The 14572-nt window shown below is 42.5% G+C and overlaps 1 protein-coding gene across 1 annotated transcript; it reads right to left on the bottom strand.

Annotated features, from left to right (window-relative positions):
* Positions 1-281: 281 nt before the first annotated feature.
* On the bottom strand, positions 282-11931 carry LOC311003443 (NLR family CARD domain-containing protein 3-like; the record flags this gene model as incomplete). Its single annotated transcript, XM_083995210.1, has 8 exons — positions 11818-11931; positions 9711-9940; positions 7641-9522; positions 5942-6115; positions 5637-5810; positions 4942-5115; positions 2865-3038; positions 282-459 (listed from the first exon to the last, which is right to left on the bottom strand). The coding sequence occupies exons 2-8, from the start codon at positions 9892-9894 to the stop codon at positions 282-284; spliced, it is 2940 nt and encodes a 979-aa protein (XP_083851336.1). The 5' UTR covers positions 9895-9940; positions 11818-11931.
* Positions 11932-14572: the final 2641 nt, after the last annotated feature.

The following is a 14572-nucleotide window of genomic DNA, read 5'->3' as shown; positions in this document are numbered from 1 at the left end:
CAATGTACCTTTAACTATAACTAACTAACTTAAAAATACCTGCAAAGTTATTTATATATTTACCCAAATATAAACCCAAACTCTCCTCTCCTCTCTCCCTGCCTCCCCTCCCCTCTCCTTCCTGATTCCAGTGCTCACAGGCTCTGTCTCTGGGAGTTTTAATGACCCTGTTGTTGACCCTGTATGGACAAATACAAGCACAAAAGTTACAAAATGAGTGGAAAATTACAAGGAACCAGTCACCCAACTGTGATATACACAGTTACTGACCAACCTGCAACTCACCTCAGAGTCTCCAGTCTACAGTCTGGCCTCTCTAGAAAACCACACAGATCCTTTACCCCTGAAACCCGCAGGTTATTTCCATTCAGGTCCAGTTCTCTCAGATGGGAGGGGTTGGACTTCAGAGCTGAGGCCAGAGAAGAACAGCTGATCTCTGACAAACTGCAGGACCACAGTCTGAGTAAAGAACATGGAACACGTCAATTAGCAGACAAAGTACCTGCTCAGATGATGCAGATGATTAAACTGTTTACAGTCAGTCAGAAGTTTAGAGAAAGGAAACCCCAAAGACCTTAACCAACAGGATGTGGGTTAAGAGAAGTAAAGTACAGGAAGTGAAAAAAAGCTCTCATAGATAGATAGATAGATAGATAGATAGATAGATAGATAGATAGATAGATAGATAGATAGATAGATAGATAGATAGATAGATAGATAGATAGATAGATAGATAGATAGATAGGTAAACTTTACGAGTGACGAGTGACAGAAATTCGTCTTTGACAGGCTTGTATAAAAAACACTAAGAAACAATAGTCCAGGCAATTTAGCTCATTTTGGACCCAAAAATAGAACTAATTGTCACAGAAGGTTTTTCACCATACATCATTTCTATGAGGTGTCTAGAACAACATACTAAAAGTCCTAAGAAATCCTAGTTAGGGAAATATGTTTAATTTGCATCATTATTTACTGTATAAAGTCTATGGTGCCGACAACAATACACCCCAATGGGGCTATTTTTTTTCCTTTACTCCTATCACAATGAAACTTTACATGATGAAAGTATCCATGAAATGTAACATTTTTTGTATTACAAGTTTCTTTGAAAATTAATTTGAATATGCAAATGAGCCTTACACTAATCAAATATGCCCAAAATACACCCAAATAGGCTTCTTTTTTTCCTTTACTCCTACCACAATGAAACTTTACACAATGAAAGTAGACATTAAAAGTAACATTTTTTGTATTACAAGTTTCTTGGAAAATGAATTTTAAATATGTAAATTAGCTCAACACTAATTTACTTATGGTCAAGAAGCCATAAAGCCGCAAGCAGCAAAAACAGGGGCCAAATAACTTAGTTCTTAGTCCCGCTCATATGTTGTTGAACATAACAGCATATTTAATATAACATCACACACAGTCATTGAAACGACTTTGATGAATTCTGACTTTCTTCTGATGTTCTCTGCAAACTGGGAGGAAAGTCATTAGGTAAGGCTTGTTCACTAATAAATTAAATTAAAAGGCATGCTGTCACACCACCATTGAGGACAGTAATTTGTGTCACCCTTACTGGGACTTGAACCCTCAACCTCTGACAACAACAATCAGCACCTAACTCACTGAGCTAATTGTCTTGAAGTGAGACTGGTGTGTTGCTTCTCAGATAGACTCAGGGATCACCGACCGGGCAGCATCTGTCATAGCAGTTGTCGTAGCAGATTTTGAAAATTGTCAAAATGTCACAAATTGTATTATCTAAACAAAAATCTGATAATACATAAATTGCATCTTGACAGCATGGAAATGTTGGTGATTTGTTTTTAATGATGAGTGTTTTTCTTCATAAGAGAAAATCTGATGTTTAAAAATATCAGTCTTACATTGACTGCAGTTGTTCCCATGAGAGCAGAATTCAAAAATGTTCTCAAAATTTAGATTTTGAGATAAAATTCTGATATTTGCCAAACTTCATCAACCATGACTCCAGAATATTGTCAATTTTTTTCAGGAAGATTGAAAATGTATTTAGCAAGAATTGGATGGTATATGTTTACAGTACTGTTTACAGTCAAACGTTTTCATGCACTGTAGGCTCAATTTTTGATAAATCAAAAATCTGTGTGGATCGTTTGTGGGGGACAGTCTGAACTCTGAAGATGCTCTCTAGCAAGTTTGGTGTCAATTGAGCAAAAATTGTGGGAGGAGTTTTATAAGTTTTACAGATTGAAAATAACAGAGTGATGGACTTCATAATTTGTAATGAGTTTAAGTGGACAAAAGTTTTTGCAGTATTGGGGCTACATTTTGGTGAAGTTGGAGTTGAGTAAATCTGGCATGGGGTCGAACATTTCTGTGAAGTTTTTTTCACTGATTATGCATGGGAAGTAGGACTTCCTCGGAAGAAGAAAGAAGAAAGAATAAGAACACTGAGGAAAACAATGGGGTCCTGGCAGCTGATGCTGCCCGGCCCCTAATAAATCCACAGAAATCTATCTCACATTCTACTCAGTTCCCAAAGGTACTTCAGAGCTGTGGCCAGAGAAGGACAGCTGATCTCTGATAAACTGCAGGACTATAAACTGAGTTAACAATAAAACATGCAACTTTAGAAGAGCATAAAAACATGTTCACTTCAGGGAAAGATTTCACCATGTGCAGTTGAGCCATTTCCTGTTTCTTAGCTAAACTTGAAAATTTTACAAGGGCATTTACACCACTTAGCTCAAGCTCTAAGAAGAAAATGTGGACAAAAAAACACTTACCATTTTATCAGTGTAAATTAAATTATGAACCTTGATAAATGAAATATATAAGACATACACTATAATAGTTTTAATCATTTAACTGACCCCAGAGTCTCCAGTCTACAGTCCGGACTCTCCAGAAAACCACACAGATGCTTCACTCCTGAATCCAGCACCTTGTTTTCACTCAACTCCAGTCCTCTCAGATGGGAGGGGTTGGACTTCAGAGCAGAGGCCAGAGAAGAACAGCTGATCTCTGACAACCTGCAGTCACTCAATCTGAATGAATACATCATGAAGATAAAAGTATGTGTAATTCAATCACATATAGGTCATGATAAATGAGCTTCTCTCTAAAATGCTCTTCCGTTATTATGGATGATCATATTATCAGCCTGTATAAATATAAGGATATTGATAGAGAAATAGGCTGTGATCTGTGTGTGTTTGTGTGAAGAAATCAATCCTGTGTAAATATGTGATCTATAAAACACACATGTAGAACAATACCTTCTGGATTCAATTAGAAATTTGATTCACAAATGTCTTTGAAAGTTTTAAATGTTAAGATTATGTAGAATGTATGATACTGTATTACTGTATATTTGTGAGTTTGCTCATTTTTGTCAATTTTGGGGTTAGGGTTAGTTCCAGTCTGGCTTTCGTCCCCTCCACAGCACCGAATGGTAGCTGATTCTGGTTTACTCACTATCCTCATCCTCCTTGACCTGAGTGCGGCCTTTGATACCATCAGCCACCCCACCCTCCTCAATAGACTACGTTCCATCGGCATCACCCACACTCCACTAAACTGGTTCAGATCCTACCTCTCAGACCGCACTCAGTTCATTCAAATCAAATCCTTCACATCCCAGCCTTCTCCCGTCACTTCAGGTGTGCCCCAGGGCTCTGTCTCGGGGCCCCTCCTTTTCATCATCTACCTTCTTCCCCTCGGCAATATCTTCCGTAAATACAACATCAGCTTTCACTGTTACGCGGATGACACCCAGCTCTACATCTCCAGTAAACCCACCTCCACCCTCCCACCCTCGTTCCTTGCTGACTGCCTAACAGACATAAAATCCTGGTTCTCCTCCAATTTCCTCAAACTAAACCGTGACAAAACCGAGGTTCTCCTCATTGGTTCCAAATCAACACTATCCAAAACCAACAGTTTCTCAGTAGCCATTGACAACTCCACTGTTTCCCCCTCCCCACAGGTCAAGAGTCTGTGTGTCATCCTCGACAGTACTCTGTACTCAGTACTCTTTTCATTCTCATATCAATAACATTACCCGGTCTGCTTATTTTCACCTACGCAACATCAACCGCCTCCGCCCCTCCCTCACCCCCCATACCACTTCTATTCTTGTTCATAGCCTCGTCACTTCTTGCCTCGATTACTGCAATTCTCTCCTCTCCGGTGTCACTCACAAATCCCTCCATAATCTCCAGTTAGTCCAGAACTCAGCTGCCCGCATCATCAAAAGGACCCCATCCATCCACCACATCACCCCCGTCCTACAACAGCTCCACTGGCTCCCAATAAAATTTCGAATCGACTTCAAAATGCTCCTCCTAACATTCAAGTCGATTCACAACCTTGCCCCTCCCTACCTGTCTGACCTCCTTCACGTTGCCACGCCCTCCCGCACTCTCAGATCCTCCTCCTCCATCCACCTGACTGTCCCACTTGCCTGACTGTCCCACCTGCCTGACTGTCCCACCTGCCTGACTGTCCCACCTGCCTGACTGTCCCACCTGCCTGACTGTCCCACTTGCCTGACTGTCCCACCTGCCTGACTGTCCCACCTGCCCGCCTCGCCACCATGGGGAGCAGAGCATTCAGCCGCTCTGCTCCCCGTCTCTGGAACAGCCTACCACCGGATCACAGAAACACTACCTCACTCCCTCACTTCAAATCCCAACTGAAAACCCATCTGTTCAGGACTGCCTTTTCCCTTTGACCTCATTTGCACTGTGTTGTTGTTGTATTTTAACCTGATTTGATCATTTGTTTACTCGTTTGTTTTTATTATTGTTTGTGTTGCACTGTTTTTAACGAATGTACGATGTCCTTGAGTGTTTAGAAAGGCGCCCACAAATAAAATGTATTATTATTATTATTATTATTATTATTATTATTATTATTATTATTATTATTATTATTAAGTAATCTTACCCTAGAGTCTTCAGTCTACAGTCTTGACTTTCCAGAAAAACACACAGCTCCTTCACTCCTGAATCCTGCAGCCTGTTGTAGCTCAGCTCCAGCTCTCTCAGATGGGAGGGGTTGGACTTCAGAGCTGAGGCCAGAGGAGAACAGCTGATCTCTGACAAATTGCAGGACCACAGTCTGAGTAAAGAACATGGAACATGTCAATTTAGCAGACAAAGTTCTTGTTCAGTGTTTCATCATCTCCTCAGAGCTGAAAGGTCAGGAAGTAGAAGTGAAAATGTATGTCTATGTTATGGAATGCAAAGTAAGTTAGCAGTAAGAATAAATTGAGCTGATTATTCTTTCATTCAACCAAGTATCCAGTTTAATAGTATTAGTAAATCTCCAGGGACTGAAACAATGTCTGGTATTGTCCTATATCAATGATTTTGTCAAATGCCTGTATTTTACAATTAATATTGTAATATTGATTGGTTTGATTTAAACAAATATTCTCTACTTAATTTACATGGAACTGAAAATCTCAAGACGCACAGTGATATTTTCTACAATCTATCTGGGATATAGCCTTTTGTGAATGTGCACTATGTTCAGTAAAATACATTTCTGGCTTCATGAACATAGATTAAGTTATGGATGTATGTATGCAATTGAAATTTAAACATTAGATGTACAACAGGAACAATAAATCAGCTGACCTTAGACTCTCCAGCTTACAGCCTGGACTCTCCAGAAAACTACACAGCTGCTTTACTCCTGAATCCAGCAACCTGTTTCTACTTAGCTGCAGGTCTTTCAGGTGGGAGGGGTTGGACTTCAGAGCAGAGGCCAGAGAAGAACAGCTGATCTCTGACAACCTGCACTGACTCAATCTAAATAAAATAAGATTGTATATTTAGAGTGTGTAAATACGTATTAAAATATATTAAAGTATTTGAAAAACAAGAGATGCAAAACAACAAGAAAACAAAAAAAACCTTTAAGGTCCAGTAAGTGAACTGACCTCAGAATCTCCAGTCTACAGTAGGGACTCTTGAGTCCAGCAGACAGTAGTTTCACCCCTGGATCTTGCAACTTATTTCCATTCAGGTTCAGTTCTTTCAGATGGGAGGGGTTGGATTTCAGAGCTGACGCCACAACTTTGCAGTGAATCTCTGAGAGTCCACAACCAGGGAGTCTGTCATTATGAAAAAAAAGACGTTATATTTACTTGAAATATTTGCTTGCAAGTTAGACATTCTGTGTTGATTAAAACTTGCTATTCAACATCACTAGTTCAGTTAATTTTCTCTCACTGTCTCTGGTATACAATGATGATTCTCATCACTCTTTTGCCTAAATACTGACCAAGAATGGTGCAGCAAATTGCAGCATTAGACTACTGTTGTAATCCTGAATCAAGGGAGTATAAGATATAAAAGTAAAGTAAATATTAAAAGTCCAGTTTGTAAAATGGAAAGGGATAGGGAACCGTGGCATCTAGCGTTCAGATTCTAGATTGCAGCACTCACTCGCTCGCTCGTGCTCACCCCTCCCGTCGGCAAAGTGACGGTGGCCTCCGAGGCCAGACTAAGATGACTGGGAGTAGTTCAGGATCATCAAGCGGTGAGGTGGAGATGTAAACCATTTTACAATATGTTATAGGTTATCAGTGAGAGGTTAAGAGGGTTTCATTGCTTATTGTAGAGTTGTTCCGATTCGGAAATGACTCCAATAGCCTACTGCAGAAAATGCCGGCATCAGTATCAGTGGTAGCTCTGTTAAGCCATTAGCACTGTTAGTTCTGTTAGCGCCGTTAGGTATGTTAGGACCGTTAGCGCCATTAGCTCCGTTAGGCAAGGCAAGGCAATTTTATTTGTATATAGCCCGTTTTTACAAACAGTTTGTCTCAAAGGGCTTTACATGGCATCATAACAACATCCTCTGTCCTTAGACCCTCACCCACTGAGGAAAAACTCCATAGAAAACCCTTTTAACAGGGAAAAATCTGAGAAACCTCAGGGTGAGCAACAGAGGAGGGATCCCTCACCCAGGACGGACAGATGGGACAGAGATGTTGTTACAGACAAGAAAACAGTTTACAACAGAGAACGTGAGAAACATGGAAATGTTAACAGCAGTGAAGGAGGAAGCTTCTGGTAGGCAAGGGAGGCAGGGAGAGCAGGCCAGCTTAATGGGAGGACTGGATGGCAGACTGGTTCATAGGAAGGGAGGGCAGGCTGGTCTAACAGCAGGGGGGAAAGGGGGGGTAGGGGGCGGTCTAAGCAGTCTACACCCTAGACACACTGCACGCGGAAGCTGAGTGCGCACACTGCGCGCGCCTTCTCGGGCACTTGGGTGGTCGCTAGGGCTGACCCAAAAAATTCGAAGCTTCGAAGCTTCGTTCGTTGCCATGGTAATCGATCATGAAAGTCCGTGATAGATTTTTTTCCCCCTCCTTTTTCCCTTTTTGACACCGGTTCTCATCGGCAATTGTTACATTAAAATGAGGAGGCTACTTGGCATCCTGGAAACCTGCCTGATTTTGGAGATATGCAGTGTTTGTTTGCCATTACTTTCATTATTTCCGCTTGCGCTTTTGCCAAGCAATTAAATGCAAACAGGTGGAAAACTATTTCATGAATAATAACTGTAGAGTTTATATCTGAACTAAGCTACTATCTACCCAAACTGATTATGTCAATGATCATGTCTGAACTTACACAGCCTTCCTGCAGTTCCTCACAGCTGGGATCAGTCTTCCTTGTCCCTCCTCTGATGTGTTGTACTTGTCCAGGTCCAACTCATCCAGAACCTCCTCTGACATCTGCAGCATGTAGGCCAGAGCTGAGCAGTGGATCTCAGAAAGCTTCTTTTCTGATCTGTTCTCTGATTCCAGAAACTCCTGGATCTCCCGATGTACTGACTGGTCTTTCAGCTCCATCAGACAGTGGAAGATGTTGATGCTTCTGTCAGGAGAGATTTCATCAGTGCTTATCTCCTTCAGGTTGTTTATGGCTCTCTGGATGATCTCTGGATTGTTCTTTGTCTGACCCAGCAGACCTCCTAAGAGTCTCTGGTTAGACTCCAGAGAGAGGCCATGAAGGAAGCGAACAAACAGGTCCAGGTGACCATTTTTACTCTGAAGGGATTTCTTCATGGTGCTCCTCAGAAAGACATCCAGAGATGGTTCATAGCCATCATTCCTTCCAACAATCTGAAAAAATCTCCCCCAAAAAGGCACTCGGTGTGAATCCTGGTACTTGTAGTTTTCTCCCAGGAAGTTCTCCAGAACCTGTGTGTTCCTGTTGGTTAAACAGTGGAACATGTAGACTGCAGCCAGAAACTCCTGAACACTCAGATGAACAAAGCAGTAGACTGTTTTCTGGAAGATCACACTCTCTCTTTTGAAGATCTCAGTACAGAGTCCTGAGTTCACCAAGGCCTCTGTGACATCCAGACCACACTGCTCCAGGTCTTCTTGGTAGAACATGATGTTTCCTTCCTCCAGATGTTCAAACGCCAGCCTCCCCAGTTTCAGAAGAACTTCCCTGTCAGCCTCCATCAGCCTTGCCTTTTGTTTCTTCTTTTTCCACTTTTTTTCCTTGTGTGCTTCATCATACTTGTTGTTCTTCCTCTTTGTCTGGACCAGCAGGAAGTGTGAGAACAGGTCAGTCATTGTCTTGGGCAGCTCTTCTTTCTGGTCTGTGGTCAACATGTGCTCCAGAACTGTAGCACTGATCCAGCAGAAGACTGGGATTTTACACATAATGTGAAAGCTTCCAGACATCTTCATGTGTGAGATGATTCTGCTGGACAGATCTTCATCATCAAATCTCTTTCTGAAGTACTCCTCCTTCTGAGCGTCAGTGAAGCCTCGGACCTCTGTCACCCTGTCAACACATGTAGGAGGGATCTGATTGGCTGCTGCAGGTCTGGAGGTGATCCAGACCAGAGCCGAGGGAAGCAGATTCCCCTGGATGAGGTTTGTCAGCAGCACGTTGACTGATGACGTCTGTGTGACATCAGACACAACCTCCCTGTTGTTGAAGTCCAGTGACAGTCGGCTTTCATCCAGGCCGTCAAAGATGAAGAGGAGTTTACAGACAGCCAGCTGCTCTGCTGTGACCTTCTGTAATGTTGGATGGAAAACATGGAGCAGCCTGAGAAGACTCAACTGCTGATCTCTGATCAGGTTCAGCTCCCTGAAGGAAAGCAGAACCAGCAGACTGACATCTTGGTTCTCCAAGCCCTCGGCCCAGTCCAGAGTGAACTTCTGCACCGAGAAGGTTTTTCCAACGCCAGCGACGCCGTTGGTCAGAACCACTCTGATGTGCTGGCTCTGTTGGACAGGTAAGTCTTTAAAGATGTCGTGACACCTGATTGGAGTTTCATGGAGGTTCCTCATCATCGAAGCTGTCTCCAGCTGCCTGGCCTCATGTTGGGTATTGACCTCTTCACTCTGTCCCTCTGTGATGTAGAGCTCTGTGTAGATCCTGTTGAGGAGGGTTCCACTTCCTGTTCCATCAGTTCCTTCAATAACATGTTCACATCTGTTCCTCAGACTGATCTTATGTTGATCTAAAACCTCCTGCAGACCACTACCTGGTGAAAGACAAGAGACAACCTCAGACTGAAGAGAGATGATCATTTTTTATCAGCTACACACAAACACTAAAGACAATAGAAGGTTAGTTAATGTTGTGTGGATGAAGAAAGGACACTGCATCAAACAGCAGGCTCTGGTTTCAAAAATGAGGACATCAGCAGGCACATGTACAGTACAATCTTACTTTGTACGGTGCTGGTCTGACTGGCTGTCTGAAGTCTAGGTCTTGTTCTGAGTCTTTGTCCACACTTCTGACAGGAGTCTCCTGATGACCGAGACCGGTCCCAGTTTGAGGTATTGCAGCTGGTAGAGACTGGATCCTCCAGGATATCCTCACACAAAGCACAACAGGACAGCTGCTCCTCCATTGAAACAGCACTCGTTGTCCTCACCCCGTGGACATGAACATATGTCCTGTTAAACAAAAGATATTTCACATATTTCAACAACAATATTTTCACCAATACTCAATAATCAGTAAGTTACTCTTTGACCATCTGGGGAAGGTGTCTGGTTGGAGCTTTAATACAAGATTTACTAGCCATTTAAGAAGCTGGACGTCACCGTGGCTATTGGGGCCGCACAGACTATAGGAAGGAAACTGTATTTATTGTGTGATTTATTATGAATGGCTCCTCCTGGTATGAATGTTTTTGAAATTGTTCTGTGTTTTGCCAGAAGCAATTTAGGGGCCGGTATGTAGGAGCCATTTTAGCTTTTATTTTGGTGTTTTGTATGTGGCAGGTTTTATTGTTGTAACCTCCGTTGACACTGGAAGTGGCGTCATGCACTTGGGGTCATGGGGGTGATTTAAACAGGTAGGACAATCAGTGCAAGGTGTTGCTGGTCAAGGCATGAACATATAATTTGTTATTTTCTTATCTTGGGGTGGAGAGCTTATTATTGGTTTGGGTTGTTGGATTAAATACCTCTGAAAATACCTTTGAAGTGGTGTTTTGGGAATTGCTCCAAGCTCAGCAAATTCAACTGGAGATGTTATTGGATTCACTGTCACATCTGTGTTTTCCTGGTAAGTATTCATTCATGCCATCCCCATATTGTGCTTGTGGTACAGTACATGTGTTGGTAAGTGTTGTTCATTTTGAGATTCAAAGTTGTCCAGCACTTTTAATTTTGCCTCAGATTCAGCCAGATTAATTTCCAACTCCATTTGTTCCATTTTGGTTTTTAATTGAGCCTTGTCCATGTCCAGGGCATGTTTCCTTTCCCCGGACCAGCAGAGCAGCTCTTTCTGTGGCAACTTTAAGATGTGCTGAGGCAACTGAAGAAGTGGTTAATTCTGATTCTGCACGTTTTGAGACTCATGACCTCTTTGAAACGTTGGAAATGCTGTCCTGAGGTCCAATGAGGGTCTGAGGATCTGTTTGAGAAGTTTTCCACTTTTCCACATCCTCAAGGAAATCCGCAAATGTGGACAATTTTGGTTCATACCAATCAATTCTCTCATCTCACAGGGTTTCGGTTGGCCCAGCTGAACGTTGGTGTGCACAAGAACACCTGCAGCGAGGCCGATGTGTGAATGTGAACTGTTCTAGTTAAAAAATGGAACAATGTATTGGTTTCCTGTCTGGTGCATGTGTGGTGGGTAGGGGGTAGGTGGGGGGCTGTTGGCTGACCTGAGTAGGCTACATGCACAAACACATCTTTATATTCATATTAAAAGATAGTGAAATTAAAAGTCCTGAGTATCTCTACTGTCAGTGAATCAGTAGCTTTTGTCTGTCTTGCTTCAGTAAAGGAAATGAATACCACAACTGAAAGTGAAGTAATGTCAAAGAGGTGAGAACTGCTGTTGTATCAGAGAAGGAACGAAGACAAGTCTGAACAGTACTAACTGTTACAAGAGAGAACTAGTCAAACATTGTGCCTTCAGGGAACTGCAAATTATGAGACGTGGCCACAGACTGAAAAGCAAGAGTAACAACATGAACTGCAGAATCTACTGAAGAGTATTAGGGCCACTCAAGAAAAAAAGAGAGGTGCGAGATTCTTTTAAATTATGCACATAGAGAATAAAGTCGAAATGTCGAGAATAAAGTCAAAAATAAAATGTCTACACATAGAAATACACACACATGAACATACACACACGAACATACACATAGACTAAATTGTGGACTAGTCTCAAAGTACATAATGAAAAAAAATATCTCCCTCCTCTCATTTGGATGTCATCCCCTCTCTCATTTTCATTTCATATCCTCCTGCTATCATCAAACATGGACACAAAATGCTGCAAAGATGTTAAAGAAATATGCAAGTGCTCTTACCTTGAAGCTAAAGGTCCAGGACTGAGTGCTCAAGGTTGATCAATGGACCAGTCAGAGTTGAAAGAAATGCTCTGTCCTGTTCCTCAACACAATCACTCATCTTCTGCTCTTCAGTCAGTCTGAAAAGTAAAATCACTGACACTGACTGTCAGTTCAGAATCAGATATAGGCTACTACTGGAAAACACACAGAAAAACCACACCCACACACTCTGAGGCAATTGTTTAACTTCCTTGTTTGGTTGCTGTCACCAAAAACCGCCTGGGGGCAAATGTATAAACCATGCGTACACATGAAACGTGTGAGTACGCCACTTTCCACTTATTTTTTCCAAATGTATAAAAATCCAGTGAGAATGTGCGTGCATGCTTCAGACCATGCCAGCCTCCCGTCCACACAGCCGTTTCAGATTATTGTGATGTTGCGAGATGGCAAAAAGGATAATAACTGTGTGAATTTGAGAGACATTTAATTTAGATAGGCTTTTTCTTTCATTACATTGTGTTAATAATAGGCTAATTACCAACCAGCTGCAGCAGCTGTCCAACTACGTCTTGATGTGATGCAGTGACGGTAAGCATGGTAAGTGAACAGTGTTTTTTTTTTATGAAACAAGATGAAATGAAAAAAAAACTTTATTTCTTTTGATGATTTTCGCAGTATCACTTCAAGTTTCCTCACTTCCACCGATACAGTTCATAATAATCTCATTTTGTGATTATAGGTCAGTACGGACACGTGCGTGAGTCCGGCTGTGGCGCACTGGCACTGGAGGCACCAGGGTCTTCATCACTATCTATGAATAAAATAATGTACATTGCAACAAAGAACCAACTACTAGTTGGTTTCCATAGCATGTCTGATTGCAATAAGATTGAAACTGAGTCTCAAACTGAATCTGTCTCATGCTCATCCGGCACAATGCCACTGATGGCTGTTTGGACATGCAGACGCTGCGCGCACAGTAAGCGGAGAGAGCGCTGGGGTTCCCGGTCCTCCTGCAGTAGATTGTGCTTCTTGGCCTCATGTTTTTTAGTCAGACCACTTTTTTTTCTTTTTTAAATCTCCAGTGTCCGTGGCTCAGAACTTACCGTTTACTGCACCCTGCCATTCATCTTGCTTGGTTTTATTTGTCATGTCAGAGCTTCGGATATGTTTTCTTTTATCATTTTCTTTAACCATGACCTCTAATTTCACAATCTGTGAAATGGCACTTCTTCTTCAACTGTTTCGTAATTTTGGTTTTCCATGGAGTTTTTCCTCAGTGGATGTGAGGGTCTAAGGACAGAGGATGTTGTTATGATGCCATGTGAAGCCCTTTGAGACAAACTGTTTGTAAAAACGGGCTATACAAATAAAATTGCCTTGCCTTGCCTTGCCTTCCGCTATTTCTCCTCTAATTATATCCCAGTCTTGGAAAACAGGTAACTTGGGGGGTGTTGGAAGCCATCTATGATGGATGGGCATGGTCCAAGGACTCGTGCACGTGCGCACAATTTCAGGATGATTGAGATGTATGAGGAAAAAAATATACATACTTGGGGTTTATACAACTCCCCCCTTTTTTTTTATTATTATTATTCGAGCATGGTATATCAGCTTGATTAATGAAGTCATAGGCTATGTGTGCCGGCTGAAAAGCAGAACATAGGCCTAGTAATAATATGCTGAGTTGTTCTTTGTGTGAACAGGAGGTGTTGTTTTGGATTGCATTAGATTCCTGTTTTCTACTTCCTTAATGTAGTAGCTAAGTTATTATTTCTGTTGTTATTGCCAACAGTTGTTTGTAAAAGATAGAAAGTTGTCTTTGCAATTACATCAGTATTCAGCTCTTAGGCTGGAGAACTGTAAGTTAACGCCTAAATATCCACTGGATGCGGAACGGATGCAGATCCGCTCCGGTACGGCGGCGGAGCCGTTACGTATTAATTATTATCACCGTGTGAGCGTCCACCGACTCCGGGTCCGCTGCGTCGTGGGTCCGGAACGGCACCGGCATCCGGCAGCCCTCGCAAAAGATACGCAGAGCTTCTATTTTTGTCGGACGCCGGAGCACGGTGCGTCAATCAGCACAGAGCAGGTCATGTATGACAGGAAATCGCGGGCAAAATACAAAATAAAACACCCGGTTAATTTTCAAAATAAAATACACCATGTTTACAGCGGAGCATATTTCCTGCTTTACACCTTGAAAACGTTGTAATGGGCAGCGACCGGCCTGAAGTCAGCAGCTCGGAGGTTTTCAGACATCATTTCACCCCGTTTACACCATGGACAAGGAGATAGTGATTGTAAAATCAAGTCAGGTCAGCACCAAGTTGTTTCTCTACTACTCCTCTGGATTAAATTAATTGTTTTTGATTTTGTGGTTCACTCTATGGAAACTACAACCCGCTTTATCGAGAGATCACGTGTTCCCGCTGTGCGGCGGAGCCGCAACAATCAACATCACGGACGGAACCGGTGTGAGTTGACGGAGTCGGAGTACGCAGCCGTTCCGTAGCGGACCCGTTTCAGAATCGTTCCGCATCCAGTGGAATCCCGGCGTTTAATGGTGCAGACACACCAACTCCGGCAGCGACGGATCCCGACGCAACGGATTGCCGAGCGCACCGGCGAGTGGGCGGGTCTGTGTGACGTGGTGCGGAGCTTGAGTTTCGCTCTGCCGATTCCAACATGGCGGCCGGGTCACAAACGATCTCATTTTACAGTTAAACAACCCACTAAAGTATGTTTCTGAAAACATTTGAGGCGG

This window comes from Trachurus trachurus, assembly GCF_905171665.1.
Source record: "Trachurus trachurus genome assembly, chromosome: 20".
In the NCBI taxonomy this organism is placed as follows: domain Eukaryota; kingdom Metazoa; phylum Chordata; class Actinopteri; order Carangiformes; family Carangidae; genus Trachurus; species Trachurus trachurus.
This window is presented reverse-complemented; position numbering and strand designations above follow the sequence as displayed.